At 47.1% G+C, this 18,532-nt stretch overlaps 1 protein-coding gene across 2 annotated transcripts in view; it reads left to right on the top strand.

Moving 5' to 3' along the window:
• Nucleotides 1-2,300: 2,300 nt before the first annotated feature.
• Nucleotides 2,301-18,532, top strand: part of MBD3 (methyl-CpG binding domain protein 3) — a 50,619-nt gene continuing 34,387 nt past the window's right edge. Inside the window, exon 1 of one of the 2 annotated variants that reach the window (XM_075352616.1) lies at nucleotides 2,301-2,457. In XM_075352616.1, the coding sequence (XP_075208731.1) occupies nucleotides 2,390-2,457 (68 nt within the window). In that variant the 5' untranslated portion in view covers nucleotides 2,301-2,389. Of the gene's footprint in view, nucleotides 2,500-18,532 lie in introns of both variants that reach the window. The other variant, XM_075352617.1, reaches the window with a different exon arrangement.

Raw genomic sequence — 18,532 nt, 5'->3', positions numbered from 1 at the left:
AATCGGCAATAAATGGAATATGACAGTATTATATCTCAATTTATACACATGTTAAAGTAGGCAAACCATTGAGAAAGTGTCAGGGGGTATATAACAGTAGAACTCCAAAAAATAGTGATAGTGAGTGCCTCACATGACCTATGTGGTCTGATTACTGGTCAGGCTAAGATCTAACAAAAGCACGGAACATTATATAACCAAAACTGTATGGTGCATCAGAGGGTCACAGCATCACAAAAGTACATTTGTAGATATCACAGGTAACAGTTCTATATATTGTGCATATCTACATAAACTGACCAGGAATCAGAAATCAAAAAAGAGGTCAATCATAATTGAGGCATACTCACATGTGCAAAGTGGCAATACTGACTGGTCACAAGAAGACCAAGAGGAAGAGGACCTAACGTACGTTTTGCATACACAGATTAAAAAGTATGTAGCTCCATCAGAGGTCAATATCTATCATGTATCTATCTATCTATCTATCTATCTATCTATCTATCTATCTATCATGTATGTATCTATTTATATGTATCTATTTATCTATGTATCTATCTATCCCTCTATCATGTAATTATCTATCTATCTATCTATCCCTCTATCTATGCTATCTATCCATGTATCCATCTATCCATGGATCTATTGATCCATCTATCTATTCATATATCTATCTATCTATCCATGTATCTATCTGTGATGGTGTCATATTGTGGGTTATGTACCATTTTGTGTGGGTTCATGTTTTAGGCGTTGTAGTCTGTCTATTCGATATTTTGTGTGTCCTGTTAAGTCAGGTTATATCCCCTTGAAGTGCTTCTCTCCCTAGGTCTGGGGGAGGGGGCCTGGGATCCACCTAAACTCTCTGTTTACCTGGGGCATAAGTCACTCTGGGTGAGACTTACAAAAGAGAAGAATTAAGATTGAACATCTAAGGGAGATGCTGAGACTGCAGACAGCACCCCAGAGAGACTGTGAGAAACCCTGATTTCCCTGGAGAAGGACTGCTGGAGGATTGTGTCTGAACTCCGGGACATTTATGTAATTTCTGGACTATTTTTACCCTCCGTGTGGTGGATTATTTGATGGTCATTCTGTATTGCATGGAATAAATATGCTTTGGATTGTTCACTCATCTCTCACTCTGTTGATTGTGTGATACCGGAGAAGGACCCTGTCACACTATCTATCTATCTATCTATCTAGTATATATCATGTATCATCTATCTATCTATCTATCCATCCATGTATCTATCTATCTATCTATCTATCTATCTATCTATCTATCTATCCATCCATGTATCTATCTATTCCTCTATCTATTCATCTATCCATCCATGTATCTATCTATCTATCTATCTATCTATCTATCCATCCATGTATCTATCCATCCATCCATGTATCTATCTATCTATCTATCTATCTCTCTATCCATCCATGTATCTATCTATTCCTCTATCTATTCATCTATCCATCCATGTATCTATCTATCTATCTATCTATCCATCCATGTATCTATCCATCCATCCATGTATCTATCTATCTATCTATCTATCTATCTCTCTATCCATCCATGTATCTATCTATTCCTCTATCTATCCATCTTTCCATCCATGTATCTATCTATCTATCTATCTATCTATCTATCTATGTATCTATCCATCCATCCTTGTAGCTGAATAATCTGCTTCTGGTTTCTCTACTGCAATACAGAGGTCAAGATTACCAAATCTTCCTATGTTTTTCATTACAGTGGCTCAGTGGTAGAGCTGCTGCCTATGGATAATGAGTTTATGAGTTCGAGCCCTGGCCATCCTTGTAAACCATAGCAGCAGAGAATTTAATTTATTCACTGCACTGAGGGGAGGAGCCGGGACAACAGCTGTGAGCCGCTGGACTGTGGGAGAGAGCTCTCATATCGGGACAGTCCTGCAGAATCCGGGACGGTTGGGAGCTGTATCTCATGTCTAAGATGCACAAGGAACTTATTACACATCTTCATATTTTTAGAGCAATACGTCATGTTCCCTCTTTTTACTTATTTCTTCCTATTCGTCATTCTTTTCAGTATGTCCTGCTCCTGACAATTTCATTTTAGTCCTATCAGGGACAAGTGCTACTCAACAACAATGAAATGAGTGAGCGGGTACAGTCACGTGGTGTAACAGCGCCTCAGCCTCAGCACACTGCCGTAAGTATCGCGATATTTGGAAGCCACTTTCATGACCTATCTGAAACAATAGTGGTCGAGCAGTCATCTCCGCCCCCTTTGAACTGCTGGCCAATCAGCTGTACTATCTTTTGCAGCATTCAGCCAATCTATACGCGCCAGTATCTGCGGAGGGATACGCGCGGTGGTTTCTCCAAGAGTGACCGGACCGGCAGCGAAATGGAGAGGAAGCGTTGGGAATGCTCGGCTCTGCCGCAGGGGTGGAAGAAGGAAGAGGTGACCCGCAGGTCAGGCTTGTCCGCTGGCAAGAGCGATGTCTACTATTATAGGTTGGTTTAATTTGCTCTAGCGGGGATACACGCCGTTGTAGTGAGTGACACGGCCGGCAGTGAGAACAGACCCTGACACGGCGGTGTTGTATATGTCGCTGCACGCTGCGTACAGACTAGAGCGTTGTACATACTCTGCGGCCACCGCTAGCGCTTTGTCTGTGTCCGTCCTCTGTAACTTGTGTGCTTGGCACAGAGGGGAGGCGGACACAATGCACGTCCAGCATCAGGAGGCTGTTCTCACACTGCGTTACCATCCAAGTGTATGACCCCAAGACCAGGCTTCAGACGGAACCAGCAACTGCGTTATGGAGAGCAGCTCTGGGCGCCATGTGCCGTCCACACCGAGCCAGAGCTGCTCTCCATCGCCCCTTTGCTGCTTCCAGCTCAATCCCATTGATTTTTGGGGGGAGGGATCCGGACAGCTCTAGTCATGAAGGCACATTTACCCCATAGTGGCCAGGCCCAATACTAATCTGACCAGTGCCACTTTGTGGTGGAGCTCTGGAATCCCGGCCTTTTCTACCTCAGGTTAGTGCTAGGTTTCAGCTAATTGTTCCCCTTACTGACAAACCTTCCACACACTTTTAGCCCTTCTACACATCATACAGCACAATTCCTCTCACGTGTTCTTTACATTAGCATCCTGTTTAAATGTCCTTTTATTTTATTAGGATAGTAGAAGGAATAAGGCCATGTGCGCACATTGCGTTATTCCCCGCGTTTCTGCAGCATTTAAAACAGCAGCATAAATGCATGCGTTGTGCGTCCCCAGCATGGCCTATGAGAAGTCAGCAAATTCCATGCACATGTTGCTTTTTTAAACGCAGTGTCTTGGATGCCAAATATTTGAAAAAATTGATGCGTTTAAAAAAGCAGTATGTCACTAGTTTTGTGCGTTTTGGTTGCATTTTGCACCCATTGAAATCAATGAAGTGTGTCTAACCGCAACCAAAATGCACGTGGACTACATTTTTGTTGCGTTCTGCATGTTTTTTTGACAAACAAAATGCAGGTCTCTCTGTCTGGCTGTCGGTCGATCTCTGCATCTCTCCAGCTTTTGAAAATGCCGGCTGCTCATTATTCCATCTCGTATTCCCTACGTCCCCCACCCACCGGCGCCTATGATTGGTTGCATTCAGACACGCCCCAACGCTGAGTGACAACTGTCTCACTGCAACCAATCACAGCCGCCGGTGGGCAAGTCTATGTAGTGCAGTAAAATGAATAATTTAAAAAAAACGGCGTGCGGTTTCTTCCCCCCCCAATTTTCTTACCAGCCAAGGTAAAGCCACATGGCTGAAGGCTGGTATTCTCAGACTGGGGAGGCCTATCGTTTTTAGGCTGCTCCCAGCCTAAAATCATCAGCCAGCAGCTGCCAGAATTGCTGCATCCAATAGATGCGACAGTCCCGGGAACTCTACCCGGCTCATCCCGAATTGCCCTTGTTAAGTGGCAATCGAGGTAATAAGAAGTTAATGGTAGCCCATAGCTACCATTAAGTCCTAGGTTAATCATGGCAGGCGTCTCCCCGAGATACCTTCCATGATTAACCTGTAAGTTAAAGAAAATAAACACACAACCAAAAAATCCTTTATTTGGAATAAAAGACAAAAAAACCCCCACCCCTTGACCACTTTATTAATCCCCAAATACCCATCCAGGTCCAATGTAATCCAAATGAGGTCCCACAACGCTTTCAGCTCTGCTACATGAAGCTCACAGGAGCGGAAGTAGAACACCGCCGCTCCTGTGAGCTCCACGCAGCAACTGAAGTGAGCCGCGTAATCTGCAGTGTCGTCACTCAGGTTACTCGCGGTCAGGTGGAGGACTTCAGCTGTGGCCGCGGGTAATTTGAGTGATGCCGCTCGATAACAATAAAGTCGCGTGAAGTTCATCCTCATTGCGCGACTGTCTGTGTCTGCTGTCAGTGGGCATGTAGCAAAGCTGAATTGCCGTGGGACCGCACTGTCAAAAACACATGCAAAATGCATGCGTTTTGGATGCATTTTTTTTTTTGTGTCAAGCGCAGTGTTTAGTTGTCCAGTCTGCCAGAAGGTGCGGTTTTTTTTTCTACACTTGACAGAACGCAGCGTGCGGACATACCCTAAGACTTTGTGCACACGTTACATAATTTCGTGCATTTAAGCTGCGTCTAGCACGGCAGCGTAAATGCATGCGTCCTGCGTCCCCTGCACAATCTACAGTGCCTTGTGAAAGTATTCAGCCCCCTTGAATTTTTCAACCTTTTCCCACATTTCTGGCTTCAAACATAAAGATAAAAAAATTTAAATTTTATGGTGAAGAATCAACAAGTGGGACACAATTGTGAAGGTGTACGATATTTATTGCTTATTTTAAAGTTTTTGTGAAAAATAAAAAAAACTGAAAATTGGGGCGTGCAATGTTATTCGTCCCCTTTACTTTCAGAGCAGCAAACTCACTCCAGAAGTTCATTGAGATTCTTTGAATGATCCAATGTTGTCCTAATTGACTGATGATAAATATAACCCACCTGTGTGTCATGAAGTCTCCGTATAAATGCACCTGCTCTGTGATAGTCTGTGTTCTGTTTAAAGCGCAGATAGCATCATGAAGACCAAGGAACACAACAGGCAGGTCCGTGATACTGTTGTGGAGAAGTTTAAAGCCGGATTTGGTTGGAAAAAGATTTCCAAAACTTTACACATCCCTAGGAGCACTGTGTAAGTGATCATATTGAAATGGAAGGAGTATCATACCACTGCATATCTACCAAGACCCAGCCATCCCTCAAACATTTCATGTCAAACAAGGAGAAGGCTGATCAGAGATGCTGCCAAGAGGCCCATGATCACTCTCGACGAACTGCAGAGATCTACAACTGAGATGGGAGAGTCTGTCCATAGGACAACAGTCAGTCGTACACTGCACAAATCTGGCCTTTATGGAAGAGTGGCAAGAAGAAAGCCATTTCTCAAAGATATCCATAAAAAGTGTCGTTTAAAGTTTGCCACAAGCCACCTGGGAGACACGCCAAACATGTGGAAGAAGGTGCTCTGGTCAGATGAAACCAAAATCGAACTATTTGGGCACAATGCCAAACGATGTTTGTCATAAAAACAACACAGCTCATCACCCTGAATACACCATCCCCACTGTCAAACATGGTGGTGGCAGCATCATGGTTTGGGCCTGCTTTTCTTCAGCAGGGACAGGGAAGATGGTTAAAATTGATGGGAAGACGGATGGAGCCAAAATACAGGACCATTCTTCAAGAAAACCTGTTGGAGTCTGCAAAAGACCTGAGACTGGGAAGGAGATTTGTCTTTCAACAAGACAATGATCCAAAACCTAAAGCAAAATCTACAATGGAATGTTTCACAAATAAACGTATCCAGGTGTTAGAATGGCCAAGTCAAAGTCCAGACCTGAATCCAATCGAGAATCTGTGGAAAGAGCTGCAAACTGCTGTTCACAAATGCTCTCCATCCAAACCTCTCAGGTCGAGCTGATTGTAAAGGAAGAATGGGCAAGAATTTCAGTCTCTCGATGTGCAAAACTGATAGACACATACCCCAAGCGTTTTGCAGCTGTAATTGCAGCAAAAGGTGGCGCTACAAAGTATTAACTTTAAAGGGGCCGAATAATATTCCATGCCCCACTTCTCAGTTCTTTATTTTTTACAAAAATTTAAAATAAGCAATAAATATCATTCACCTTCACAATTGTGTCCCACTTGTTGATTCTTCACCATAAAATTTACATTTTTATCTTTGTTTGAAGCCCGAAATGTGGGAAAAGGTTGAAAAATTCAAGGGGGACGAATACTTTCGCAAGGCACTGTATGAGTGTGCATAATCCGTGCGCACAATGCTTTGTTGAACGCAGCTTTTTGAGAGTCAAAAATTTGACAATTTCTGTATTTAAAAATGCAACATGTCACTTCTTTCGTGCGCTATGGATGCTGCTCTGTCTATGGGAGAGGCAGCATCCAGAGTGCATGAAATCTGCATCTATTCTGCACACACTTCATCCATTACGCAGTGTTTCTGCAGTGATTTGGAGCAGGGCTGTGGAGTCGGAGTCGGAGTCGTGGAGTCGGAGTCGGAGCTCATTTTGGTGGAGTCGGAGTCGGTATAAAATGCACCGACTCCGACTCCTAAAATATATAATAAATTGGGGACAGGAGTGCAATGCAGAATGTGCTGAATATTTTACTAAATAATAACATTTAGTATAATGCTTATATTTAAGTGAAAAATTTATTGTAGTACAATGTGAACATCAGACATTTAATTGTTTTTATGATACAATAATCAAGATATTTGGATAGAACATAAAATATTTATTGGAATACAACTTTAGAACACAAAAAACTAATAAATTGTAAATATGTAATATATATATATATATATATATATATATATATACAGTGTATATACACACACAAGATATATATGTAATCTACTGTATATTACATAGTGTATTACATATTTACAACTTATTACAGTTTTTTGTGTTCTAAAGTTGTATTCCAATAAATATATTTTATGTTCTATCCAAATATCTTGATTATCGTATCATAAAAATTATTAAATGTCTGATGTTCACATACACATATTCATGTACTACAATAAATTTTTCACCTAACTAAGCAATATATGTAGGAGTCGGAGTCGGAGCCGGAGTCGGAGTCGGTGCAAGAGAATTTGAGGAGTCGGAGTCGGAGTCGAAGGTTTGGCTTACCGACTCCACAGCCCTGATTTGGAGCACACATGCACTGCCAAATCGCTGCAGAATTTGCAGCATGGACACTTTGAAACGTGCGCACACAGCCTAAAGGTTTAGCAGCAATTTCTCATTTTTTAAGTACTTGTTTGAGGGAGCTAATTCGTTTCGATGTGACATTGAAGGGCCCATATATTGCAAAAACCCCAAAAGGGATACCAAACAGCACCCCTCAAAGTATTACTGTTGTCTGGAAGCTTGACCGTTCATGTACTTTATATTAACTTGAAGTTGACTGAAAAAACTTTTCTTTTTTTTTTACACTAAAATATTGTGCCACCATAACTGGCAGATCATGAGGCCTTTACCTGTCCTCAGGTTGCCTTGTTATGCTTTGCTTCAGGAGGCTGTCTATAGAAGGGGCTGAGGAGAGATGTGCTGCTGCAGGAGGCTGTCTATAGAAGGGAATGAGGAGCAATGTTCTGCTGCAGGAGGCTGTCTATAGAAGGGAATGAGGAGAGATGTGCTGCTGCAGGAGGCTCTCTATAGAAGGGAATGAGGAGAGATGTGCTGCTGCAGGAGGCTGTCTATAGAAGGGAATGAGGAGAGATGTGCTGCTGCAGGAGGCTGTCTATAGAAGGGAATGAGGAGAGATGTGCTGCTGCAGGAGGCTGTCTATAGAAGGGACTGAGGAGAGATGTGCTGCTGCAGGAGGCTGTCTATAGAGGGGGGGCTGAGGAGAGATGTGCTGCTGCAGGAGGCTGTCTATAGAAGGGAATGAGGAGCAATGTTCTGCTGCAGGAGGCTGTCTATAGAAGGGACTGAGGAGAGATGTGCTGCTGCAGGAGGCTGTCTATAGAGGGGGGGCTGAGGAGAGATGTGCTGCTGCAGGAGGCTGTCTATAGAGGGGGGGCTGAGGAGAGATGTGCTGCTGCAGGAGGCTGTCTATAGAAGGGAATGAGGAGAGATGTGCTGCTGCAGGAGGCTCTCTATAGAAGGGAATGAGGAGAGATGTGCTGCTGCAGGAGGCTGTCTATAGAAGGGAATGAGGAGAGATGTGCTGCTGCAGGAGGCTGTCTATAGAAGGGAATGAGGAGAGATGTGCTGCTGCAGGAGGCTGTCTATAGAAGGGACTGAGGAGAGATGTGCTGCTGCAGGAGGCTGTCTATAGAGGGGGGGCTGAGGAGAGATGTGCTGCTGCAGGAGGCTGTCTATAGAAGGGAATGAGGAGCAATGTTCTGCTGCAGGAGGCTGTCTATAGAAGGGACTGAGGAGAGATGTGCTGCTGCAGGAGGCTGTCTATAGAGGGGGGGCTGAGGAGAGATGTGCTGCTGCAGGAGGCTGTCTATAGAAGGGAATGAGGAGAGATGTGCTGCTGCAGGAGGCTGTCTATAGAAGGGGATGAGGAGCGATGTACTGCAGCAGAATAGGGCTGTGGAGTCTGTAAGCCAAAACTCCAACTCCGACTCTTTAATTTCCCTGATTCTAACACCAACTGCACTACTGCATTACTGACTCCCCATACAGTTGAAACCGGACGTTTCCCTCCACTCTATACCAGACCTGGGCAAGGGGTGACCCGAGGGCTGGATGCGGGCCGGATGCGGCCCGCCTGCTGTCTGTGACCGGCCCGCCTGTCTTAGCTCAGAGATGGAGGCATGGCCTGATTTACGATTTTATGCCTCAGCCCCGCTCTCACGGCCGGGAGCTATGTATCCCGCAGTGCAGTGGTAAGCGACTGCCACGCCGCTGGACTCTCCTGGTCACACCCCCTCTTGCTGCTAGTCACGCCCCCTCTGGATGCTGGCCACAGTCACTGGATGCCTTCCATGGTATCTATGCTGCTGGCCATGCCCCTTTTGCTGTCGTCCACGCCCCCTCAATGCTGGACACGCACACATGCTCCTCTGATGCCTTCCTTGTCCCCGCTTGCGGCTCTCTCGACGCTGGCCACGCCCCCTTTGCCTGCGCTTTCTACCCAGGATCCTCACATGTGACCGGCTCATCTCCACAGCGGCCACTTCAAAAACGTCTGTTCTGCAACTCAGGTAATGTGAACCAGTAGCAAAGGGTGAGTGCAGTGTGCCTGCAGGAGAGGAGTACTTGTGTCTTCTCAGGTCCCCCTATGCCTGCAATAGAAGAAGCAGATACACAGGTACTCAGAAGGCAGCCCGAGGAGCCCTCAGACTCTGCTGCTGCAGTGCTACCAGCCTGTGCCCTCAGCATCCTGCAGTGCTGCAAGCTTTGGCCCTAAGCGTCTTCCAGTGCTGCCAGCCTGTACACTCAGCGCCCCCGCGGCCAGTGTGTATGGCCCTCAGTGCCCCCGCGGCCAGTGTGTATGGCCCTCGGCGCCCCCGCGGCCAGTGTGTATGGCCCTCGGTGCCCCCGCGGCCAGTGTGTATGGCTCCTACTGACCCCCATATTTTCATTGACTTTGTATTGTTTAACTTACTGTTTGTTTATGAAGGATAGTATATATACTATATACAGTATTTTGTAGAACGGAGTTAATTATATTAGTCCGGCCCTCTAAAACCATCCCAATTTCTCATGCGGCCCCATGGGAAAATGAATTGCCACCCCTGCTCTATACAGACACATCTGCAGGTTTTTCTCACTATCTGACATAAAAGCAGAATGTACCTTTCCTATTTTAGGTCAGTTAGGAACCAAAATTATTTCTATTTGCCAAATGCCAGAATAATGAGAGAGAATGTTTTAAGGCATTTTTATTACTTTTTGCAAAGTTAAAAGTTTACATACATATCATTAGTATTTGGTACCATCGCCCTTAAACTGTATGAATGGGTGAAATGTTATGGATCTCCTTCCACAAGCTTCTCACAATAGTTAGGAGGAATGGGCCCAAATTCTACCAACAGAACTGGTGTCACTGAGTCATGTTCTTAGGTCATCTTGCTCGCACCTGCCTTTTCAGCTTTGCCCATAAATTTTCAATAGGATTGAGATCAGGACTTTGTGATGGCCACTCCAAAACATTGACTTTATCCTTTTTGATTTTGTTATCGTTGTTGACATTTACGTTGCTATCCGTAAGGCTGGGTCACACGTAGCGACGCACCAACGATCCCACCAGCGATCCGACCTGGCAGGGATCGTTGGTGCGTCGCTACATGGTCGCTGGTGAGCTGTCAGTCAGGCAGATCTCACCAGCCATCAGCCACCAGCAAGTCGTGTAACGATGCTGCGCTTGGTAACTAGGGTAAATATCGGGTAACTAAGCAAAGTGCTTTGCTTGGTTACCCGATATTTACCCTGGTTACCAGCGTACACCGCTTACAGGCTGCCAGCGCTGGCTCCCTGTATACGTAGCGCTAGGGTACACATCGGGTTACTAAGCAAAGTGCAAAAAATGAACCAGAACAGTGTGTAACGATCAGCGATTTCACAACAGGGGCCAAGTCGCTGCTTAGTGTCACACACAGCGAGATCGCTGATGAGGTCACTGGTACGTCACAAAACCTGTGACTCAGCAGCGATCTCGCTATGTGAGAAGTACCCCTAAGCTACGTAACCAGTTTGGCAGTATGCTTCCTGATCATTGTCCGTTTGGAAGACCCATTTCTTCCCAAGATTCAAGTTCCTGGCTGATGTCCTGAGATGTTGCTTCAGTATTGCCACAATCTTCTCTCCTCATGATGCCATCTATTTGTGAAGTGCACCAGTCCCTCCTGCAGCAAAACAACCCCTCAACAAGATGCTGCCATTACCATGTTTCTCAGTTGGGATGGTGTTCTTAGGCTTTAAAGCTTCTCCCTTTTTCCGCCAAACAGTTCCATTTTAGTTTCATCAGATAACGGTACATGTCTCCAAAATTTAAGGTCTCTGTTCCTATGCATTTTCAGACATTAATCTGGCTATTTATGTTTCTTTTGGCGTAATTGCTTTTTCCTGGCAGTGGCTTTTCAGCCTATGTTGATACAGTACTAGTTTCACTGTGGATAATGACACAATCTTACTAGCTTCCGCCAGCATCTTCACAAGATGCTTTTGTTCTTGGGTGAATATGCATGTGTCTGACCAAAGCACGTTCATCTCTGGTACACAGAACCTGTCTCCTTCCTGAGCGGTATGATGGCTGGACATTCCCATCTTGTTTGTACTTTGGTATAATTGTACAGATGAAAGAGGCACCTTCAGGTATCTGGAAACTGCATCCAAAGATGAACCAGACTTATGCAAGTCCACAGTTCTTTTCCTGAGAGCTTGGCTGATTTCTTTTGACTTTTCCCATGATGCTACACAAAGGAGTATGTTTCAGGTGTTCATTGAAATACATCCACAGGTGTATCACTAATTAACTCAGATGTTGCCAATAAATTTATCAGAATCTTCCAAAGACACATCATCATCATATGGGCTGCCCTATATTGTTTTAAGGCATAGTACTCTTAGTGTATGTAAAGTAATAAAGTAATAAAAATGTCTTAAAACATTTTCTCTCATTATTCTGGCATTTGGCAAATAGAAATAACTTTGATATCAAGGTGAACTGCTGTAGAGGGAGATCTCACTAAAATAGTGGAGGTCTATTTTGGTGTCGGTGGGTCCCGCACAATCCATAAAGGGTGAGAACCGGGATTATGCACCCACGTTGGGTGCTTGAAATATGAATAATACCTATTCTCAATATGTTACCCCCTCCTCCCCTGTTTTCCCTCCCCCTGACCCCAGTTCTCAGTTTCTTTTTTCTTTGGAATAGGGTTTCTGTACTTGGAAGATATGTCTATCATTTTAAAGGGAACCTGACTATAAGATGTGGCCACCACCACCGGGCTCTTATATACACATTCTAACACGCTGTATATAAGAGCTCAGGCCGCTGTGTAGAACGTAAATACTCACTGCTGAGTATTTGTTACAGTGCAGCAGGAAATGCACCTTGTCCTCCAGAGCCCCCTGTTGGCAGTGCTGGCACAGTCTGTTCTCCCGCGGCTTGTATGTCTGTCGGTGTCGCCCTGTTTCCACCTCTAGGCTGTGGGCACTTAGTCTGTACAGGCTCAATGTCTGCCTGTCTTTGGGGTGGCGTAACCTTTCCAGATATGGGGCCAGTGTGTAGTCCCTCCGCAGTGACCGGTAGATGGGCTCTTTTTCGCTCGGGCTCTTTTTCGCTCGGGCTCTTTTTCGATAGAGTTTAAAGTCATAAGAATTTTGATTCCTAATTGGCCTAAAAAAGGAAAGGTTTCAGATAGTGAGAACAACATGCATGTGTGTCTTTTCTAGATAGTGTATGTAAACTGGTTTCAACTGTACATGAGTCATGTTTTTGATAAATTTACTGTGGTAAAATGGTGACATCACTACTTATCATGCAGCTGAAGTGCAGCACAGAATAATTTGAACGAAAAGCCTAGATTCTTTGATCAGGAATAGAACAGACATTTATAGAACATTTTGTAACTTTCCCAAATTCTTATGAAAAAATATTCATCACATACTGCATTGAATCGCTGTTCCAATAAGCCCTGCTTAGGCTGTCTAATTCAGGGCTGTGTAGTCGGTAAGCCAAACCTCCAACTCCTCAATTTCACTGATTTCAATAGATTTATTGGTATAAACGTTTAGAACTCTAAAAACTTTAATTGTAAATATGCAATACACTATGCAGTAAGTAGGGTAAAAAAACGTTTTCAACAAAAATGTGCAGAATACCATTTGTGCAGTGTATGAATTTGTTCTGAGAAATAGTATTGCCTCCATCAGATCCTTCTTCATAGATGACCTCAAATCTGACCTACCGTATTTTTCGGACTATAAGACGCACCGGTCTATAAGACGCACCCTGGTTTTAGAGGAGGAGAATAGTAAAATAAAATTTTAAGGAAAAAATGTGGTCATGACACACTGTTATGGGGCGAGGATCTGCTGCTGACACTTTTATGAGGGTAATGTCCCCAAATTCTCTACTAAGGTACCCCATCCTGGTAGTAATCCCCATTTTTGTATAGAAGTCCCCTATCCTGCTAAATACCCCCATCCTGCTAAATGGCCTCTATCCTGTGGCACATAAAAAAAATAAACGTTTATACTCACCTTTCCTCACTCCAGCAACATCGCTAGTCTTCCTGTTGGTGCCAGCAGCATCGCCGCTGACATTTGTGGAGCTGAACACCGTTCTCAACAGCATTGCGATGTCCTCCTGTCTGCCGCCCGCTGATGTGTGTGGAGAGCGGTGCGTACAGGGATGACGTTATCGCTGTGCGCACGGCTCCACACACATCAGCGGGCATTCAAACAGGAGGACATCACGATGCTGCAGGGAACAGTGACCGGTGAGTATACCGTACTTATTCACCGCACCCCGCGCTGATAATGATGTGCGGGGGCAGTGAATATAGCCACACATGATCACTCCAGGCTGTAGTTGCCAGGGGTGATCACGTGAGCCGGCTCCCCTGCCAATCATCCCACTCACCTCTCAGCACTGGCTTCAGTGCTGAGATGTCATGGGTGGGAGGATGCATGCATATGCAATGAGCGGGCGCACGTGGTCACGGTAGGCGCTGCTACAGCATGCGCATGCCGCCGATGACCCGCTCCACCACAGCACCCTCATTCCCCGCAGCCATGCCCTACATTCAGACTAACACGCACCCCCCCCACTTTCCCCCAACATTTGGGGGAAAAAAAGTGCATCTTCTTCTAGTCTGAAAAGTACGGTAATTTTTTTTCTCTGACGCCTCATTGGGGGACACAGGACCATGGGTGTTATGCTGCCTATCAATAGGAGGACACTAAGTAGATGCAAAAGCATAGCTCCTCCTCTGCAGTATACACCCCCTGGCCGGGCCAGGCAACCTCAGTTTTAGCTTAGTGTCTGTAGGAGGCACATCTTTCAAGGTTTTGTTATTTTTTGAGGGCGACAGTTTCCTTTTGGGACCGATCTCCCAATACCTTCAACAGGCGGGAACGTGGAGTGTCGCCTCCACGTACCCCCTCTTGCGACGCTGGATCCTGGGCTGCTTCTCACTGGACGACGGGTCCCACAGACACCGATTTTTAAATAAATGCTGCTCACCACGGAACGCCTCACCACACTCGCTGGAGTCCCCCACCCATCAGGTAGTATGCCTGTTTCCTCCGTACCAAAATCCTGCTCAATTTGACCGAGCCAGGCCTGTTCCTTAGCCCGGTAGTCCATGTCCGTCAAAAAGAAGGAACCTGTGCAAAACACAGCAACAATGGTAATAATTATACTTTTTAACACCCACTCCACCATCATAGTGATAATTTAATTGCACATTTACATAATATAATTGGTGTGTGATACATAAGGACCGTGGATAAATCGCACCAACGTACAACACAACAAGGCAAAAAGGCGATCAAACATCCAGTGCAATTAAAAGGATATTTATTGAATAACAGGTGCAAGGTGTGGAGACAAGCATACACAGAAGGGGTATACGACTGGTGGTGTCCACCAATACACAGTGATAATAGTGGAGAGTGTCTGTATGCTTGTCTCCACACCTTGCACCTGTTATTCAATAAATATCCTTTTAATTGCACTGGATGTTTGATCGCCTTTTTTCCTTGTTGTGTTGTACGTTGGTGCGATTTATCCACGGTCTTTATGTACCACACACAATTATATTATGTAAATGTGCAATTAAATTATCACTATGATAGTGGAGTGGGTGTTAAAAAAGTATAATTATTCAGCCTGCACTGCCTGCCACGCTGAGCTAACACGTAAACACACCTCTTCTCTCTTTGGTTCCTGTGCCCCTATAGCCCCCCAAGACCCCACCGCCGCAACTGTCAGCCCAGAGCGTAGGCCTCCCAGCCCACCGGAACGGGCACAGTTTCTGTCCCAATCCATGGAAAAACTGTCACAGAACCTGGTTCTGGCTATGCAATGTCGTCCTCCACACCCTTCTGGGCCCCTGGACGGAACGCAGCCTGAGGATACCCCTATGGAGGATCCTTCTGAGGTAATCCAGGCACATGCTTCACCGGTTGCAGGGATCAGGAAAAGAGCACACGACCGGGTGTCTCCAGCACTTTCTCATGGCCCCCATGACTCTCCCTCGGGAGCACACAGGGCAGGCTCTCCCACACGCTCCACGGCTTCTGAAGAGCTGGAGGAGGGGGAATGCTGTTTGTACCAGGAGGATTCCTTGGTTTCATCCTCCCCAGATGATCAAACTGCAATAGACTCCCTTATCGCAGCAATCAACCAAACTCTGCATGTGGAGGATCCCCCATCCACTACCACTGACCATGCAGTCTCCTTTAAGAGGGCAAGGAAATCCCAAAAGGTTTTCGCTGATCACCCAGAGTTTCAGGATATCCTCACAAAGCAAAGGGAGAAGCCTGACAGGCGCTTCGGTAACCGAAAACTCATGGAGTCCCAGTACCCTTTTGCCTCACCTGCCCCTAAGGGCTGGGCCGATCCGCCCTTGGCAGACCGCCCCCCCCCACGGTCTCCCGCCTTACCACAAAGACGCTCCTGTCTTTGCCCGATGGTTCCTCCATCAAGGACCAGACAGACAGGTGGAGCATCTCGCCCGCTCTGCTTTTGAGGCTGCGGGTTCCTCCCTCTCGCCCTCCTTTGCCTCTGTGTGGGTCGCAAAGGCAATCTCGGTCTGGGCAGAATCCCTTAACACTTCGCTTGAGGAATCCCAGTTCACTAATACCTTCACAGAGGTAACAGCTCAAATTGCCGCTGCGGCGGAGTACTTCATACAGGCCTCCATGGACGCTGCTACCTGCGCAGCGTTTGCCGCCTCAAATACCATAGCCATCCGTAGAGCTCTCTGGCTCCGACAATAGCGAGCGGACTCTGCCTCCAAGAAGTCTCTCACGGGCCTTCCCTTTTTTCCAGACCGATTGTTTGGCGAACGTCTGGACAAGCTCATTTCTGATGCCACGGGAGGAAAGAGTACCTCCCTCCCCCAGCTGAAGTCCAGGACGACCTTCACCAGACGTCCACAGTCCTCGTTCCGCTCCTTTCGGTACTCATTTGGGTGGTCGACATCCCGTGCTGTCCCCGCGGACTACGCAGAGACTGACCTTCTCAGCTCTCCCCGAAACCCACTTCGTCATGGCAGCCTAGACCGAAACAGTTCAGGACTAGGGAGACTCGTCCACGACGTTTTCCTCCCTCATGACTCCTTTGGCGCCCCGGAAGACACACTCATTGTAGGAGGTCGACTGCGGCTCTTTCAACACATCTGGGCTGCCGCCACAGACTACAAATGGGTGCGAGACCTTGTGTCTTCCAAACAGCAGGAGTGATAATACCTGTCCCAGACGACGAGAAGTTCGGGTTTTTTTTATTCCAACCTCTTTGTGGTCCCCAAAAAGGATAGGTCAGTTCGACCCATCCTGGACCTCAAACACCTGAACAAACATGTGCATGTACGGAGATTCAGAATGGAGTCCCTAAGGTCCATTATTGCATCCATGGTCGAAGGGGAATTCCTCGCCTCCATAGACATCAAGGAAGCGTACCTGCACATACCCATCGCCCCAGATCACCAAAAGTTCCTCTGCTTCGCAGTTCAGGGCTCCCACTTTCAATTCGTAGCCCTACCCTTCGGCCTTGCCACTGCACCAAGGGTCTTCACCATAGTCATGGCGGCCGCCATGAGCGTCCTTCACACCAGGGGAGTAGTCGTTCTCCCTTACTTGGACGACCTCTTCATCAAGGCCCCGTCCTTCCGCGACTGCTCAACCAGCGTACAGATCACTGTGGACACCCTATCCCGATTAGGGTGGCTAGTGAATCTAGACAAATCATCCCCGATCCCATCACGATCCATCACCTTCCTGAGCATGTCCCTGGACACCCGTTGGGGCTTGATCTTTCTCCCTCAGGACAAGGCGATCGCTCTTCAACGAGCGGTACGCTGCCTTCTACATCCTCCGTCTCCATTCGATTCAGCATGAAAGTGCTCGGCAGGATGGTGGCGGCTATGGAAGCAGTACCCTTTGCTCAACTGCACCTCCGCCCACTGCAGCTAGCCCTTCCAGCGGCCTGGGACAAGAGCCCCTTCTCCCTGGACACACATCTTCACCTGACGCCTTCAGTCACATACGCACTCCGCTGGTGGCTTCGGTCCTCATCCCTATCGAAGGGGAGATCTTTTCTCCCAGTGAACTGGCTGGTCCTGACCACGGACGCCAGCCTCCTAGGCTGGGGAGCAGTGTACCGGCACCCCCACTGCTCAAGGACGTTGGACGCCCCAGGAGTCTTCCCTACCCATAAACATCCTGGAACTCCGCGCGATCTTCCTCGCACTCGGAGCGTTCTGCCCTCTGCCCTCTGCTAGCGGGTTGTCAGATTCGAGTCCAATCGGACAATGCGACAGCTGTAGCCTATATCAATCGGCAGGGGGGCACCCGCAGCAAAGCGGCTTATCTCGAGTCCCACAAGATCCTCAGCTGGGCTGAATCGACGGGATCAGTGGTATCAGCGGTACACATACCGGGGGTAGAGAACTGGGCAGCAGACTTTCTAAGTCGCCAAGGCCTGGCCGCCGGAGAATGGTCTCTCCACCCAGAAGTGTTTCTACACATCTGCACTAGCTGGGGCACACCAGACGTGGATCTAATGGCCTCAAGGTTGAACGCAAAGGTACCTGCTTTCATAGCCAGGTCACGTGACCCGCAGTCCATCGGCGCAGATGCTCTAGTCTGCTCCTGGCACCACTTCCGCCTGCCTTACATATTTCCACCTCTACCCTTGCTGCCGCGGGTAATCAGGAAGATCAAGGCAGAGGGAGTTCCCGGTGATACTGATGGCACCGGACTGGCCCACGCGCGCCTGGTACGCCGAATTAGTACAAATGCTCAGACGCACCGTGGTGCCTTCTAGACATCCCAGACTTGCTGACTCAAGGGCCCATTTCCCATCCAGATCCCTTAAGCTGACGCCATGGCCATTGAGACCTGGGTATTAACAAGAGCGGGATTCTTCCCCGCGGTTATTTCCACCATGATCAGCGCCCGAAAGCCTGCTTCATCCCGCATTTACCACCGTACGTGGAAAATCTTCCTCTCATGGTGCAGGGAAAACTAACGTCCAGCCTATGCCTCTGGCCATCCCCAGAATTCTCAACTTTCTACAGTCTGGCTTGCAAGCGGGGTTGGCTCTCAGTTCCCTTTTAAAGGGCAGGTCTCAGCGCTCTTAATCTTCAACCAATGCCGCCTGGCTCAAAATACGCAAGTCAAGACTTTCCTCCAGGGCGTTTCCCATCTAGTTCCCCCGTACAAATGGCCGCTGGACCCATGGGACCTCCACCTCGTTCTGGACGGTCTCCAGAGGTCTCCCTTTGAACCTCTCAAGGAATCC

The sequence above is a fragment of the Anomaloglossus baeobatrachus genome, chromosome 1 (genome assembly GCF_048569485.1).
Source record: "Anomaloglossus baeobatrachus isolate aAnoBae1 chromosome 1, aAnoBae1.hap1, whole genome shotgun sequence".
Lineage (NCBI taxonomy): Eukaryota > Metazoa > Chordata > Amphibia > Anura > Aromobatidae > Anomaloglossus > Anomaloglossus baeobatrachus.
This window is presented reverse-complemented; position numbering and strand designations above follow the sequence as displayed.